The 16339-nt window shown below is 42.4% G+C and overlaps 1 protein-coding gene across 1 annotated transcript in view; it reads right to left on the reverse strand.

The window, feature by feature from the left end:
* Positions 1 to 16339, reverse strand: part of LOC137173684 (cadherin-10-like) — a 61703-nt gene that overhangs the window by 15737 nt on the left and 29627 nt on the right. The window contains exons 3-6 of the mRNA XM_067578648.1: positions 11954 to 12248; positions 7068 to 7187; positions 3028 to 3195; positions 510 to 697 (exon numbers count right to left, since the gene is read on the reverse strand). Of these exons, the coding sequence (XP_067434749.1) occupies positions 510 to 697; positions 3028 to 3195; positions 7068 to 7187; positions 11954 to 12248 (771 nt within the window). The remainder of the gene's footprint in view (positions 1 to 509; positions 698 to 3027; positions 3196 to 7067; positions 7188 to 11953; positions 12249 to 16339) is intronic.

The raw sequence follows: 16339 nt of genomic DNA on the forward strand, positions 1-16339 counted from the left end.
CTGATATCAATCTAACAAATTAATCAAACACACCATGCTGCTTTAGTAATAACCATATGTAAAATATACTTTTAAATGTTTAAATGACAAGAGGCCTAATATAATGATATTTTAGGTATCATATTTGCATATTTACTACAAAGGGCCATGTCCTTTGCTGCCTTGTGTTTGTTTGTTGTTCAATCCTGGTTTATTTTTTTATAGGATCAGCCAGACCACATCTGGAGATGGTCAGAGATGGCATGAGGCCCCAGTGAACTCATCAGAGGGTTAGGGAAGCCTGACAGGCAAAACTGAGGGACAAAAAAAATGAGAAAGCACTTTCTTTTGTTGTGACGCTTCTTGCTGGGAGTGAACATAACAACAGAATAAGAATAGCAACTGTAAAAAGTGTGTGTCCATTTTCAAACAATGGGATTTTTAGGATGACATGTCCCCATCGTTCCCAGTTGAAATTACATCCTTTGCTCACCCCCCCCCTTACATAACATCCAAACAGAGTCCCTGACCTTCCTCAGCACAATGACGCCCTCCTGAGTGCTCCTATTGGTGGTGATATCAAACATGCCGGGGCCGTCGCTCCCCATAATCCTGTAGTCCATCTCCGCGTTCTCTCCGATGTCGGCGTCCGTGGCTCGGATCACTCCCACTGAAGACCCCAGCTCGGTGCTCTCGGGTACTCTGAAATCGTAGAAGGCTAAAAGAGAGAGAAAGAATGTTATCTTTGTGATTTTGGTAGTCACAAAAAAAAGAAGAAGAATTGGTCAATCAGGGCAACATTGTCAAGATATTCTCTACAGAAAAAGAAAGAACAAGCTGGAGAAGGCGAGGCTCAGGAGTTTAAGTGAGTCAGAGATTGAGTGTGTGAGCAGGACCATGGCAACCAAGGTCATGGTTGCTACTTCTTTTCATGTCCATTTCTATTTTTCTACTAAAAGATGCAATTCATTTAGACGGTCAATCAAAGCTTTTAAGATTTTAGAAGCACATACGCCCTAAAATACAAAAAAATAATAATTTACAAGAAAATCAGAGGGTACTCCAGTTAAAAAAAAAAAAGAAGTATCATCACACCTGACATCCAACAAGTGTCATGACCGAAGCGCTTGTTATGACCCCGTTAGTAAAAGAAAAAGTGTAAGTGAGTGAGTCACAGTGCGAGAATACAAGAGAACAAATGAAAGAAGAGGGTGAGTCAGAGCCAATCAGAGAGCAGCGATATAAGAAGAACCAGCCAGGGAGGGAAAGCATGTGAAAAAAGGGGGAGAAAAAAAAGGCGTGTGGGAGATTTAGTGCTGCAACATTTGTAGATCAGCTGTGGAGCAGACATTTCATATGCGGTAAAACATATTTCACTTCCAAAAACAGACATCTGGCCTTTCACGTAAGTCGCTACAAGTGGTATTGACTCGCCAGCCTACTCCAAGTTTAGGATGGAACATAAATTCTGGGCCAATTTGCCGAACATAAATTAATTGCTTCTTCTTCTTCTTCTTTTTTTTTTTTGTAAGATGATTTCCTGGTTTGAGGCGGATAAATTGATGGCTGCCTGTCGGCCGCAGCGGTCCCGGCTGCATCTTCTATGCTTAAATAAATAGCTGGACTGCAGGAGGGGAGCGGGCGTGATATACACACAGCCTGCGGAGACAAACAGCACTGACACACTAATAAAACATGCTGACATTGTTTTGGCAACGCCTGAGTCGGCAGGTCTCTGTGACGTTGACACTTGCCTTCCACACACACACACACACACACACGACACAGCACGAGAAGGTTTCCCTAGGCTAACAGGTATTTAGCATTGGGTGGAAAAGAAGAGGCATCACTCCGGCAGACAATAATGATATCGCTTCCAGACACTCTTCCTCCTCTGGGTGTCCCATTACAATATCTCTTCCTCTTTCTCCCTCTTTCAATCTTCCCCCCTCCTCCTCCCCCCCACCTCTTTCCATCACTGTCTTTCTGTCGTCTGCCTCACTCTTCCTCTTTCTTCCTCTATCTTCCCCTCCTGTCACCTCCTCCATCCCTGTCGTATCCATCTCCCTCCCTGCTCTCACTGTTCATTCATTGGCGGAAGGGCTGAGATGGCAGCATCTGTCTCCCCTCACCCTTTACCCCCCCCCCCCCTCTCTCTCCACTGGTGAGAGAGAGGAGAGGGAGGGAGTGATAAATGGTGGTGGTGGTGGTGTGAGGGGAGGAGGAAGGGGGGGAGCAGTTCTGCAGTCGCGCGTTCGCCCTGCGTCCGCCGCCGCGCACACGCACGCATCCGACGCTCGCTGTACAGTCGGCGCTTCGCTGTTACTGAGAGGAAACACGACGGCACCGGTAATCTGTCAATCTGATCTGGCTGCCTTCGCCGTTTGCCAGATGCGAGAGAGGAAGTGAGACGGGTGGCGGCGGTGGGGGGGGGGGGGGGGGGTGGGGGCTGGGATCGGAGGGGAGGTGGGGGGAGAAGAAAGGGAGACAATGTGTGAGACTGAAAGAGAGTAGGAAGGCAGAAGAAAGGAAGGATTGATGATTGATGAGTGAGAGGGGGTAACAAAAAGAGGAAGAAGGAAAAAAAAAATGCACCAAGGACAGTTAGAGCACTAAATTGAGAACATTGGTTTTATGGAGTAAAAGGCAGCAGAAGAAAGACTTAATAGCAGCAGATAGACAAAGAGAGAGGAAGAGTAGGGGAGATAAAACCCAGCGAATGTACTCTCTTCATTTAATAGGGATTACAGGGCTGATCTGATGCACTTTGCAGGACCCTTCGCTTTGTCATATGGCTCTATATTTAATTATTCTCTGCCTTTAAGAGGCCAGCCTTAGTCGCACAAAACCCAGAGCTCCCTCAATAATCCAAATTCATTTTGAAACTGACACCAGATGGGGGCTGCCAGCCTGGCACCGGCTGACACTGACAAGTGGTTTTCATGGGCTGAGGATTGGTCACTCTCTCTCTCTCTCTCTCTCTCTCTCTCTCTCTCTCTCTCTCTGTGTGTGTGTGTGATTGTGTGTTTTCCAGAAGGCTGTACTCACTCTTGGTGAAACGTGGAGCATTGTCGTTCACATCGGAGAGGGTGATGCTGACCGTCGTGGTTCCCGAAAGCCCGCCCATCTGTCCCGCCATGTCTTTAGCCTGGATCACCACCTCGTAGTTCTCTCTGAGTTCTCTGTCCATGTCGGGCAGGGCTGTCTTGATCAGGCCTGAGGAAAAAAAAATATCAACAGATTTACCAAAGAGGAACATCCGTCTGATCATTTAGGAATATCTGAGTTAAGTCCAGCTCATTTATTCACCCCCAAAATACACAAGGGGGCTTTACAAGCTGTATACTCTGATCTCATTCATCAGTGTTTATTTTGATTATTTAAATCTGGGTGAAAACCAAAATCTTTTTATTTACTTATACTTTCTTTATTCCGACGGTCTCTGCTGCATAATCAGCAGCTCGTTTATCCATTTCACTCTTCGCTTTCTATTACAAAACATTTTCCGAGGTGGAAGCGACACAAGAGGACCTCCTTGACCCTTCGACTGCAGTCAACGGTTGTTTCGCTGCAGCAAACACAACTTTTGAGTGTGTGGGAACGTAGCTAATTGTCTGTTTTAACCTGATTCTTTTAAATTTTTTTTATTATTTTTATTATTTTTCCATGATAAGTGGGTAGAAAATTAAAAAGGATCAGCCGCTGTCATGCTGTATATTACTTACTGAACATTTAGAGATACATTTTAAAGGCTACGCTGCTAGTTTTGGAAGTTATTCACTCCCACATGCAAATTATTGAGTATTAGTAGGTGTCTGGTATTATCTTAAAAGTGAGAAAATGAGACATATAGCAGCTTTAATACATAGATTACATGAAATGACATTACAGTCAATGCACAGAGTTACACCAGTGCAAGAAAATGCAGTTTAGCATTTAAGCGGATGGTGCAAACAGTAGCAAAGTGCATGAAAATAAAGATGAATCCATGTACAGAATGAGCAATAAACCAAAAAACCATATGTCAGTAAAGTAACTATGATATGTACAGTATGAACAGAGGTGGTAAACAGTATGCATAGCTCTAATGCTCAGTTTTAAGTCATTTTTTATTAAATATGCTAATCCTGCAGCTTCATAAAATCAACCTGCCATATGACACACCGTACGGATAATGAACTGTTTCCTCGGGTGGACTATGTACATCAAAAATTCCCTGAGCTCACCTGAAACACATCCTAAAATAGGCCTAACAGCATCAGCTGTATTGAATTAATGATATTTCATTTTTTTCTTAGATTTATGCATCTACAGTACAGGCCAGATAATTAAACCACTAAGAACATTTTATTACTGAAAGGTCAGTGCTCTTGCTCAGTATGCGCGGCAGCACGGAGCTGAGCGGCCACCCAGGAGCACATTTCGGTGTCTGTGTTCTCATGATTTAAACCGGTAAGTGGACCAAAGGGCCAATCTACTAAAACCACGGTGTACTCCTTTAATTTTCCTCCGAGTGTGTAGCGTTCGCCATCCCGAATGCATTCGGCGTCATTTATCTTCTCTTTAGAATTAAGACTCCTGTTAATGTTTCAGCCTTTCAAGTGCCGTTGCAGTTGCTTATTTCTCTCTAACGCTCTGACACGTTAGATCTCTAGTTTGGAGTCAGGACAGAGAGCGAGTGAAGCGGTAATTGGCAGCATATTCAAAAGGTGTGCTCCATCTCCCATCAGAGCCGGTCTTAAATCCTGTCTGCTATTACATGTTTGAATTTGAGGCATCATAAAAGAGAAGCAGGTGGGGGGAGACAGAAGTAGAGGGAGAATAAAGATGAAAAAAAAATAAATTTCACCCTAAATAAACTGCTTTAACAAACTTCACCACTTTCAGTCTCCAACAGATGATTCATTGCATATCAAACAATAAGGAAGAGGGAGAGGCTGACGTGTCGCATCACTCAGACTGGCCTACGCTGTTTAAAAGGCCCTCCAACTTGCTCTTTTTTTTTCTTCCTCCTCCCATACATAACGTGGCAAAAAAAAAAAAAAAAAAAAAAAAAAGGCACAATGCGACTTCTTTTTTTATTCCCCCTCCGTAACGATGTGCAATTTATCTCGCGGACAACACGCTGTTAAGAGAGCAGCGATCATTCAGGCGGTGATGCAGGGGAAAAAGCAAACGTATAGCAGCTTTAGAGAAAACAAAAAACAAAAAAAAAACAGCATCATGCTCGCTCTATATCTCTGTCTACCTTTTGTTATTGCTTAATGACTACAACACACACACACACACAGGAGGAGGAGAAGAGAAACAAATCCTGCTTATAATGTGATGTCCAGGCATGTCTTTGTGTAAGAGGGGATGTCAGCTTACATACCACATGTGGGATAAACCATATTACTGTTAATCCCTCCGCTAATCTGCAAATGGCTTTTTTTGTCGTTTTCCCTTTTGTTTAAGCAAAAAAAAAAGACACGAGCGGGATGTGTTCCAAAGCGCACATTAATGATTAAAACTAGCAAGCGGCTAGATTTTGGGGTTGGTGATTTGCCACTCTTTCTACTATAAATCCCCCCCCCCACCCTCCCTCCTCCTCGCCCCGCCAGCCTGCGAAAAAGAGGCAGACGAGTTTTTTGGTTAGGGTAAAACGGGGGGAAATTCACAGTTATATTGTGATAAATTGTTTTAATTTACTTCCTCGTTGAACCAGCGTTTCCCTCTCAGCTCGCCTCATCTGTTTGTGCTCCGCTTCTGTTCAGTTCTGTTTCTCAGAACGGCGGCGGCCACCTCCGGTCAAAAGGTGTTAACTTGTTGCGCTCTGCTGTGGGTTACATATGTAGGTGGAGAGTGCGACGGCGGTGTATTGTTAGAGCGGGAGGATAAGAGTGTTTCCAGTGAGGAAGGAGTGAAGAGTTGTGATCATTAGTCAGAGGGAAACATCTCTCGTAGCTGCAGTTCACTCCGGTGAACCGAGGCTGCAATGGAGGAGGAGTGAAATTATAATCGTAGCCTCTTTTTTTTTTACAGTGGATTTCTCCTTTTGGTACCAAATGTTGAGTCTACAAGGAAGCTCTTTGATCCTAAGTGATTGACATCGAAACCAGACGTTCACTTTTGATGTTTTAGACACGTTCATGTGGTCGATTTTGAATGTGGTTAAACTGGAAATATCTCAGCGCTGCAAAAAGTCTCCATCTTAGCATCTAAATCAAGTTGTTTCAGTCTGTTATTGTGTCCTGAAAGTCAAGTTTTGGTGCTGCTGTGGCTCAGGAGGCAGAGCGGATCGTCCACTAATCCGAAAATCGGCGGTTTGATTCCTGACTCCTCCAGTCCTCTAGTCCTTGGGCAAGGTATCAATGTATGAATGTGTATGAATGTGTGTGAATGATTAGATTTCCTCTGATGGGCAGGTTGGGACCTTGCATGGCGGCCCCTGTACCCATTCAGCGTATGAATGTGTGAATGTGATTTGTAGTGTAAAAGTGCTTTGAGTGGTCGCTATACAAGTAAAGTCCATTTACCATTTAAAACCAGTGAAAAAACGAGCGCCATAAGATTAGCTTAACCTGTTTCCAAAGCTAATCTAAGTTTCATTGTTCTTGATTTCTGCCCTGTTCTTCTTTGTTTCTTGATTTCTTGAGAATACTGAAAGCAGAATTGAAACAAATTGGTTTTTGGACCCTTAAATTGGGAAAAAGTTCAGATTTTCTGTCTTTTTCTACTTTTTTTTTTTTTTTTTTTTTTTTAATTTTTAAGAAATAAGGTTGTTAGGACTCAATTACAGACATAAATTGCTTAAGATGGGAATTAAGCTCGTTTGTGAAAAGCCCCATCGTTCATGGATAAAACATCAAGCTCCGCCCTTTTAAATATTTGGTGAAAAATAGTTGAAACAAGCTGATTTCTGCTGGAAAAACAATATTTTTTCTGCTTGTTTTAAGAAAGTTTGTTCTTTGAGACTGAATTATTGATCAAATTGACTTGAAAATGTTTTTTTTTTTAACTTGACTTCTCATTGTCTTTGAAAGAAAAAAAAACAAAAAAATGGAAACAAGAATATAAAATAACACCAGTAGCTACTCAACACTGACCAGTTTCCGGGTCCACAGAGAAGTACGGCTGGCCCTCCAGGATGCTGTACACCACCTTGGCGCTGTTCCCGTATGTGGCATCGTCTGCGTCTATGGCTGTCACCTGAATTACCGAGGTGCCTGGGGGAAGAAGATTCATGACAATGATTTAGATCAACTCCTCAATACTGCTGAAAATTGCCTGCTGGATAATTGGTTAAGCTGATGCACCTTCTGATGAGGTGTCGGCTCCTCTTCTAATCACGCTCATGCAGAATGTGACTGATCATTTCTGTCCCTTTGCATTACCCAAACCAATCTTTATTCCTCGGCCTCTTATACCCTTATACGTGATTGATTTTCACGGGTAATCGATAAGTCCTAATGTATTTTTCTAAGTATATCTCTCTAAGCATACAAGCGGCACTGATACTGGCTCTTTGCAAACCCCAAGAAGCCTATTAGTGTATCCACAGATCTGGAGTGTCTAAGAAGCCAAATATCTGATAGCAGGCGAACGACTGTGATCCATTTTCTCTTCCAGAGAGGCTGAAGCCCTATTTCAGTAGAACAAAGGAAAACGGTTAGCCAAGTGCTACCTCCCAAATGGCGCCTTGCGGGGCCAAGTGTTGCCTCATTACATGCAGTAGAAAATTAATTGAGTAGAAATATTTAATGGCAAAGTGGTATAAATATAGAATTGTGCAATACAATGGGATAACGACCCCATGAAACTTCTCTAATTTGATGTCAGTTGAGATCTGCGAAGGGGTGAGGGGAGAGTTTCCCCTCCTTTGAAATCAGTGTCATTTGTACGGATGAAGGATGTAGTAGAGAAAAATTGGGGTGGAGGGAGAGAAAGAAGACCAGGGCTGTCTGATTTGGTGCTGTGCGTGGCGCAAGTGACAGGTTGGGAGGATTCCTGAGCAAGTTCACCCAACCTTGATCACTAATACCTTTAACTAGGGAATTAGACTCAAAGAGGCTTTTCTGACATGGCGGCTTTTAGAAAAATATCACCGATCCACATCACCCCATCTCGACTTTAAGCTTTTTTTTTTTTGAGAAAAGAATTCTCTGACAAACAAGTCAGGAATAATTTTTTTTTTTTTTATGTGTGTGTGCAGGCGGAGTAAATTACCTCGACTGTAATCATTCAGTTGTCAACAGTAGGAGCACGTCAGCGTCATCCCTGAGAGAAGAATGTCAGAGCCGTGAGACTATAATAAAAACTCAAAGCGTATGTCACATTTAAAGGGGCAGTGTCTCGACGCAGTCACTCGTGAACACATGCTCTGCCAAGCGGTGACATCACACCTCGGTTGTTGCCATGGGCACCCGTGCTGCCCTTAGATAAGTGCCGGCCCTCTCTCTTGGGGTTGCTGAACCAAGTGACAACTCTGTCACATGTCTGGGCTGCAGGACCGATGTCCCTCAGCCCCTGAAGCACGGCAGCAGCAGAACAGAGAGTTCACTCCGTGTTTTCATGCAAGTATTGATTAGGAGCCTTTTTTTTTTTTTTCATATTGTTTATCTATATTCATGAGACCGGTATGTACTTTTAGACTAAGAGCTAGAGCCAAAGTGAACCATATATTAAAGTTTAATTCGGCGCTGAATGACAAGAACAAATGATAAATACAAAAACAGCAAATGGTACTGTCTCGGATACTGAAGAAATAGAATCCGCAATTATTCACTGCGGTGACACAGCTGACAATGCTGGTAATTAAATTAAATACTGTTTTAATAAGATACAATACTGTATTTAAAAGATTATCTGCACCAGCGCTGTAACCGTCACAGAGACGCTTTACCTTGTTTATTCTGCCGTCATAAAACAGCTCCTAGTCTTTCTCATTTAATTAGTCGGGCCCTCTTTTGTCGAGTCGGCGTCATTATTATGATTGATAAAGTCCCATTGATCCAGTAAGACCGGCGTTTTAGAACGTCTCTATCCTATTTGGATCATAAGCCTTTTAATCCAGTTTCTCACACACACACACACATGCACACATACCTTTATTTGTGTAAACACTTAATTACTGTCAGTTTATGATTAATAAATATGGTTTTATGTACTAAATGCAATTTTCTTTGCCTTCTAGACACAAACAAACAATGATTTTTTCTTCTTTATTTAATGTCCTGTTACCATTTATCTATTTTTATCTTTTTCTTTGTTTATTCTTTTATCTATTTTACTCATTAACATCCATATGTGGGAGAAGAATCTCAGGGGGTGGGGCTCAGGGTTACAAGGTCTTGGTCAGACAGGATGAGGTGGGTGGATTAATATGTGGGCTATGCAATAAAATGTAAAGACAGAGTAACAATATAACAGAAACAATATCAACAGTGACATCTGGACTCTTGTATTTCCGTCAGGTAGTTTTCATGTCCGCCTCAAAACCGAGAAACTAGAAGTGATTCCTCATAAGAAAGAGCAGCCGAACAAGGTCAAGTTTAACAATAATAAATATGGATCCCAAAGGTAGTTTTGACACTGATGTGAAGAAATCATATTAATATATGCATATAAGCTACAGTCTTATAATTTTGAAGCTGGTATGCATCCAAGGGACCAGGAACCAGGAATAAATTGAGTGTCAAGAGAAGCAGTGCAGAACCGGACAGAATGATGAGTGACCTGGGTTAGCTAACGATGCTAGTATAAATTAAGTAAAACAGATATATATATATATATATATATGTATGTGTGTATAATCCAAACTGCAAGTTGCTCTTTAACTAATTAAGCTAGTTAGTTAGACTCTTTATAAGGGCAACATATAATAATTAATAGGAAACACAGATATATAATTGGCAAGAGTTTTGCAAGTTTTCATCTGATGTTAAATAGCATCTAAAACATCAAATAAAACTTTAATTTGCTACAAAGTTTGGACAAAACACGATATAAATGTGTTATAAAATATAAAAAGCATAGTGCTTCCAGAGCAGGACAGTAAAAACACATATAATACATTTGCTAATTTGCTATATTATAAGTTGCAACATAAAGTAAGTGTCACTCTAACATGCTAACCTGAAGACTAGTGTAGTAGGACTCAATAAGGTTGAGTAAAAAGTATTTTTTGGGTTTTTAGAGTTGGTATGTACAAATGATAAAATAATAAAATTGATCTGACCAATGATAACTTAACTCAAGGTCCACTCACTTGCTTTTTCCAAAGCTTTCAGCCATCTGCTGACGTAGACTGTGAGACGCTATTGAAAGTAAACGGACCTTGGGTTACGATTATTTTGTCAGAATACAATGTTCGAGGTCAAAGATGAACTTCAACACTCAGTCAAACTGATTTTCAGTGAAATAAACCATCGTTGGATTGTTAAAGCTGACCTGTGGAGGTTTTTTTACTTCTAAACAAACAAAAGTTATGTTTACATTCAGTCTTTCTCACTAAAACTCATCGGCCCTCATTTATAAACAAATCTGTGCTTAAACCATGCGTACAACCATTTCAAGCACAAATGCAGGATTCATCAATGTCTTACCTGAATTTGTTCTTACTCTGCAAACAAATTTACCATGCGTATGCACAAAACACCCCACGGTCTTAAAAAGATGATATAATCAATATCTATTCAGTGTAAACAGTATATTAGAACCACAATTACTTAAAACATGATTTGGCCTAAATATACAACATTTAAAAGTGTGAAATTGCTGATAATACCCAATTTATTTACTAATTATAAAATTAATAGCTAAGACGTTGTAATCCATAAATCATCATTATAGATGTAATGACATTATTAACATATTAAAACTGTCCTGTTCCCACTTTTAGATAACAGTGGCTTATATATATATATCGGAATTTCCCTACTGGAGTGTGACAGCATCAGACTGGGTTGTGATATATGCAGCTGGTTTACCAGCAGCCTGTTCAGTGTCCTCACAGTCTGACAGTTCAGTAGTGACACAGTGAGACACTCTGCTTTCACTATATCACAGCCTGTTGTGGACACGAGACGTAACACGATGCCCACCTGTCGCAGTAGTAGAGAATTCTTCAGATCAATTACACAGATCTACACATTTACCAGCTTTTTATCTTATGTTGAACATATTGCGTGATGGTGGTGCAACAGGTATGCAGGTTGTACACAGTTTACCAGCCAAATCTGCCTTTTCTGGCTTCTACTTCTGAAACTTGTTTGTTTGCATTTCACTAGCAGTAAAGTTTTTCTACCATCACAGCCCTCTTAGCAATGACTGACAGCTCTCTCCAACTGCTGCACCGCTCCAACAGAGCTTTCCTTATATAGAGTAACGGGGGGGCGTGGTAGTATGCTAATTAGCGCTAGCGGCCACGTGCCCGTCAATTTAGAATGATTCTGTTTCACTGACGTACACACGTGGTGGTAAGAACAAAACTGGCCGGTGTGCACGTGTCATGAATCCGACGGTAATTTAACTGATTTTGTACACAGAGAAAGAACATTTCTACACACATATTAGTGAATGAGGCCCATTGTGAGTAACCTTGAGGTCTAACAAAAGTCTAACTTCCATTTCCTTCCTCATAAAACATTTGCAAAGCTGAATTTTTCTTGAAATGTTGTTGCATTCGAGGATTGCTGTAATTTTTGGTGCATTACCACTACCTGTAGATCAGTGGAATAGACCATTGTCAGGAAGTGTTTCACGTTACATGTGCATGTGCTTCCTCGTGCACATGCATGAGACAAAACAACATGGGGACCCACTCTAAAGAAACTGCTGAATAGTGCTACTAGAGAACAAAACCTCCACAGGGGGACCTTCAAGCATCAGATCATATGTTTCCACTACAAGTCAGTGAATGATAATACTGAATTATCTCCCTCACCTATAATGTTAAATACTGTACAAATATATATTTCATGCAGGTATTTACCGATGTCGGTCATCTCAGGGACTCTGGCCATGTACACGTCCTTGGTGAACTTCGGCTCATTGTCGTTGATGTCATGGATCTTGATGATGAACTCGGACTCGCCCTCCAGCGCCTCATTAGTGAAGCGGTTGACAGCTTTGGCGTGAAGGATGTAGAAGGCCTTCTCCTCCCTGTCCAGCCTCTTGGTGGCGTGGATGTCCCCCGACTTCTCGTCTATTCTAAAAAGGGTCCCCGCTCCGTCCCCGGTGAGGACGTACCTCACACTTCCATCACCTCGATCTGAATCTGAGTGAAGCTGTAGGAAAAAAAAGAAAAAAAAAGAAAGTGTGATAAAATGGATCCCTGCAGCACTGAAACAACAATTTCAAGCAACAGTTTGTGGTATTTTCATTTTAATAAATTTGCACTTTGCTTCTCTGCTGTTGCTAATTGTAATAGCATAACACTGATTCCAAACCCAGTTTATGGAAGCTTTCAAATTAGCTTAATTTGCTCTTATAAACACCAAGTGTCAGCTAGCGCCTTCAAGGGAAAAAAAAATCTCCTGGTTAGTATGAGCAGAAATGGCCACAATGAACAGAAACTTCTTCAGAAAGTCCAAGAAAAAGAGAAACATCACACCACTGGCTACAAGGTGTGATTGACAGGTGATTTCTGAGAGGTGCAGTGTATAAAAAGACATCCCAGCGTTGAGCACTTTGTACCGAAGACGTCAAAAAAAATCAAATTTCAAAGCAGAATCACAGTTTTCCACTTAAGTATTTCTGATACACTGTGTACATATCAGTGATCTGACCAATCTGGGCTTTGGCAAAGAAACACTGACAGCTTTGATAAGTGCGCTTGGTGTTATTTAACAGATTCATATCATCTTTAGTAAACTGTCATCACGCTACAACGATACACGTTCGTGGCTTCACCTTGTCTCTGTGAAACTCAACATCCTGCCAAGAAGAAAACACACAGCCGTTTAAAACGTTGCATTTACTGGTATTGCTACACGCAGGTTGTCATCATGCTTTTTTTTTTTTTTTTTTTTTTTTTTACCGCAGGGCCACGGTGGCATTTTCACAGTGCTGTAAAACAGAATGCCAGTGGGTCGAAGTCTGTGAAGTACCAGCATGAGTGCGCGCACGTCCGTCGCCTGCCAATCCCTGATGGATCAGCAACATGACCAACATGCCAGAGGACCACAAGAGTCCACTTGTCTGTGGATCTTCTCATTATTATTTGCTCTCTCTCTCACTCTCTCTCTCTCTCTCTATCTCCTGTTTAATTTTTTTTTTCTGCATGAACAGCAGCTTAGCATGCTCTGACATTTTAATTCCACCACCAAATCCCCCCAACATATTTATCTCCGAGAACTCATCAAAAGCTTGTCCAGTCGTTTCCCCTCCCACTGCTTCCCTGCCTACTTCCCTTTTTCCCCCCCCTCTTTAATAACTAGGGACATGGTAATAATTGCAGAGGGGAGGTAAAGGGCAAAAGGAGAGCACATGTTTGCAGACACGGGCAAACATGTCAAGTACAAACTGGGGCACACGGCATCTGAACGTCGTAGGCGTAATCCTGAAGTCCGTTATCGACACCTCGTTAACTCGAGTGAGCCTCGGCGTTTAATTTTGACTGTTTGAATGCGTATTTCCCTTTGAGCTGAGAGAGCTGTTGTTGTTGTGTCTACAAGCGTTCTTGGCTCTGCCGGTGGACAGACTGAGGGGGGATATTGTGCGTTTGCGGCTGGGTCACGTGGGAGCACATTGCAAAGTCTCCCTTCTCATCATATATTAAAAAGCTTTTCATCCCAGGTGCTCGGAAGCTTTACTAATTCATGCTGTTTTATCAGGGCAAAGCTGGCACATGTGAGACGAACAGCTTTGTGGATTAGCATCTTTAACACTATTTTGTTTGCCTGCTTGAATGCTGGTAAAAAATGACTGTTTTCATTCCTTTCTCTGTCTGTCTAACCAAGCCGGTCGAATGTGCTGCAGAATTTTTACCATCTTCGGATTAGGATCTAGAGTGTAGCACTGTTTCATTCACCCACTTGAATTCTGTTCAAAACAACTCCTGTTTTTTCTTTTTTTTTCTTCCTTATTCTCTCCGTCTAACCAAGCCAGGAGAATATCCTGCAGAATTTTATTTGTTTTCTGTTCTGCCTTACAGTACGTGCTTCCAAACAGAGACTCAGTTGGCTGAAAACAATCCACTTCAACATTATTATCTTTCTCCCGCTGTTATAGCTGCAATGTCCTTTTCTATGATTGTCTATCAAGCTGCCTATCTCTGCCGGCACAACAATTCAGTTAATAACCGTTGAGTCCTCTCCTTTCGGCTGAGATGTGAGATAGACAGTGTGACATATGCTGTGTCGACTGTCATTTCTATGGAAACAGAGAGATCTTGTGGTTCTGAAGAGTTCCCCCCTCTCTCCCCCTGAAGGATATTACAAGGCAGCTCAGAGTATCGAACCCCAGCGCCTGCTGCAGTGACCCCGTCCCTCCCAGTTGCCCACCTTGCCGGTGAGGAGAATTTACTGCTGCCCTTCTACTCAAATTAAGAGAGGGGGAAAAAAAACCTCTCCCGGAAATCAATGTGGCAGCCCAACGTGCATCCACAATGGCCCTTTGATCAATTTATATCGAAAATACAATTAAACTGTCACAGGGGGGAGAAAAGAAAGCCACATGTGCATTCAGTATGGTCACCAAGAAGCCCTGGCACATCAATAGCTAGCCTTTTCTCCTCTGCCCTCCTACGGTACCAAATCGTAAAAAAGGCAGAGTGCATGACGCTATATCTATTTACACTGGGACTTTTGGCCTTTTTCAGAATCAGAATCAGGTTTATTGCCAAGTAGGGTTGCCTCGGTGTTAAATATACACCAAATTAAGTAATATTAGATAATATTAAATAATAATAATAGTGATAAAAAGGAAAAGTATTTACAATAAAAAAAGTATAATATATTCTACATGAGAGGAGCTGCTGCAGGTTTAAATTTTAAATAATAGAAGAGAATGAGATGAAATGTACAAAATACTGACCAGGAGTAAACAGTATAAGCAATGTGCAATAATAATAATAATAATGCAAGTTGTGTTTATGTAATGTGCCATGTTAGATCAAAGAGCACAGATGTGTAAATATGCGATTATGGGGTGTTACGTTAATACAACATGTAATGTCCGTGGGGGGGATAGAATCCATGTCAGTGGGGGTCCCGGGCCTTGTTGATGAGGGCAGCTGCAGATGGGAAGAGGTCTTTTGGCGTGAGGTTTTGGTCTGGTCAGACCTCTTCTTCAGTCCGGGCTGGGAGGGGTCGGCCATGATCTTTACTGCTCGCATCAGTGTCCTGGAGGGACGGCAGATTGCAGCCAATCACCTTTTCAGCACAGCGGATGATACGCTGCAGTTTGCTCTTGTCCTTGGCAGTCGCAGCACTGTACCAGATGGTGATGGAGGAGGTGAGGATGGACTCAATGATGGAGGTGTAGAAGTGCACCATCATTGACTTTGGCAGGTTGAATTTCTTCATCTGCTGCGGGAAAGTACATCCTCTGCTGAGCCTTCTTGGTTTAGGCTGCTGATGTTCTGCTCCCACTTCAGGTTCTGGCTGATGATGGTTCCCAGGAAGCAGAAGGACTCCACAGTGTCTGACTGGGGGAGTCATACAGGGTGATGGGGGCGGGTGGGGCTGTACTCTGAAATCCAGAACCATCTCCACCGTCTTTAGAGTAGTGAGCTATCTGTAGACAGGAAGTTGATGATCCACCTGCAGGTAAAGTCAGGCATGTGCAGCTGGGAGAGCTTGTCCTGCAGCAGGGCCGGGATGATGATGTTTAATGTGGAGATGAACAAACAGGATCCTGGCGTAGGTTCCTGCAGAAAACATGGAGGACCATGTTTACAGCATAGTCCACAGACCACAGCTGTGGGCCCCTGCTGAGGTGGGAGAAGAGGAGCTGGTGGTCTGGAGCTGGTGGATGGAGTCACAGGGGATGACGTCAGGACTGGCCCATCGTTTTTCAAATTGACAGTAGAACTCATTCAAGTTGTTGGCCAGGCCTGAGTCATTAGTGAGGTGGGGGGCTGTTTTCTTGTAGTTGGTGATCTGTCTGAGGCCCTTCCGGACAGAGGCCGAATTGTTTTCTGAGAACTGCTGTTGAAGTTTCTCAGAATACAGATGCATCTCTCACCACCTTGCTAGACCAGTATTTCGGCTCTTTAAACTGGTCGTTGTCCCCACTCCTAAACGCTTTCTCCTTTTCCAACCTAAGCTGGCTGCGTTTAGCGTTTGTGTGTACTCATCCAGACTGTTGGTAGCAGTCCTGAAAATATCCGCACATCCGAACAGTCCAAGAACGCGTGAATAATGCACCTTTTACC

The sequence above is a fragment of the Thunnus thynnus genome, chromosome 21 (assembly GCF_963924715.1).
Source record: "Thunnus thynnus chromosome 21, fThuThy2.1, whole genome shotgun sequence".
NCBI classification, from domain to species: domain Eukaryota; kingdom Metazoa; phylum Chordata; class Actinopteri; order Scombriformes; family Scombridae; genus Thunnus; species Thunnus thynnus.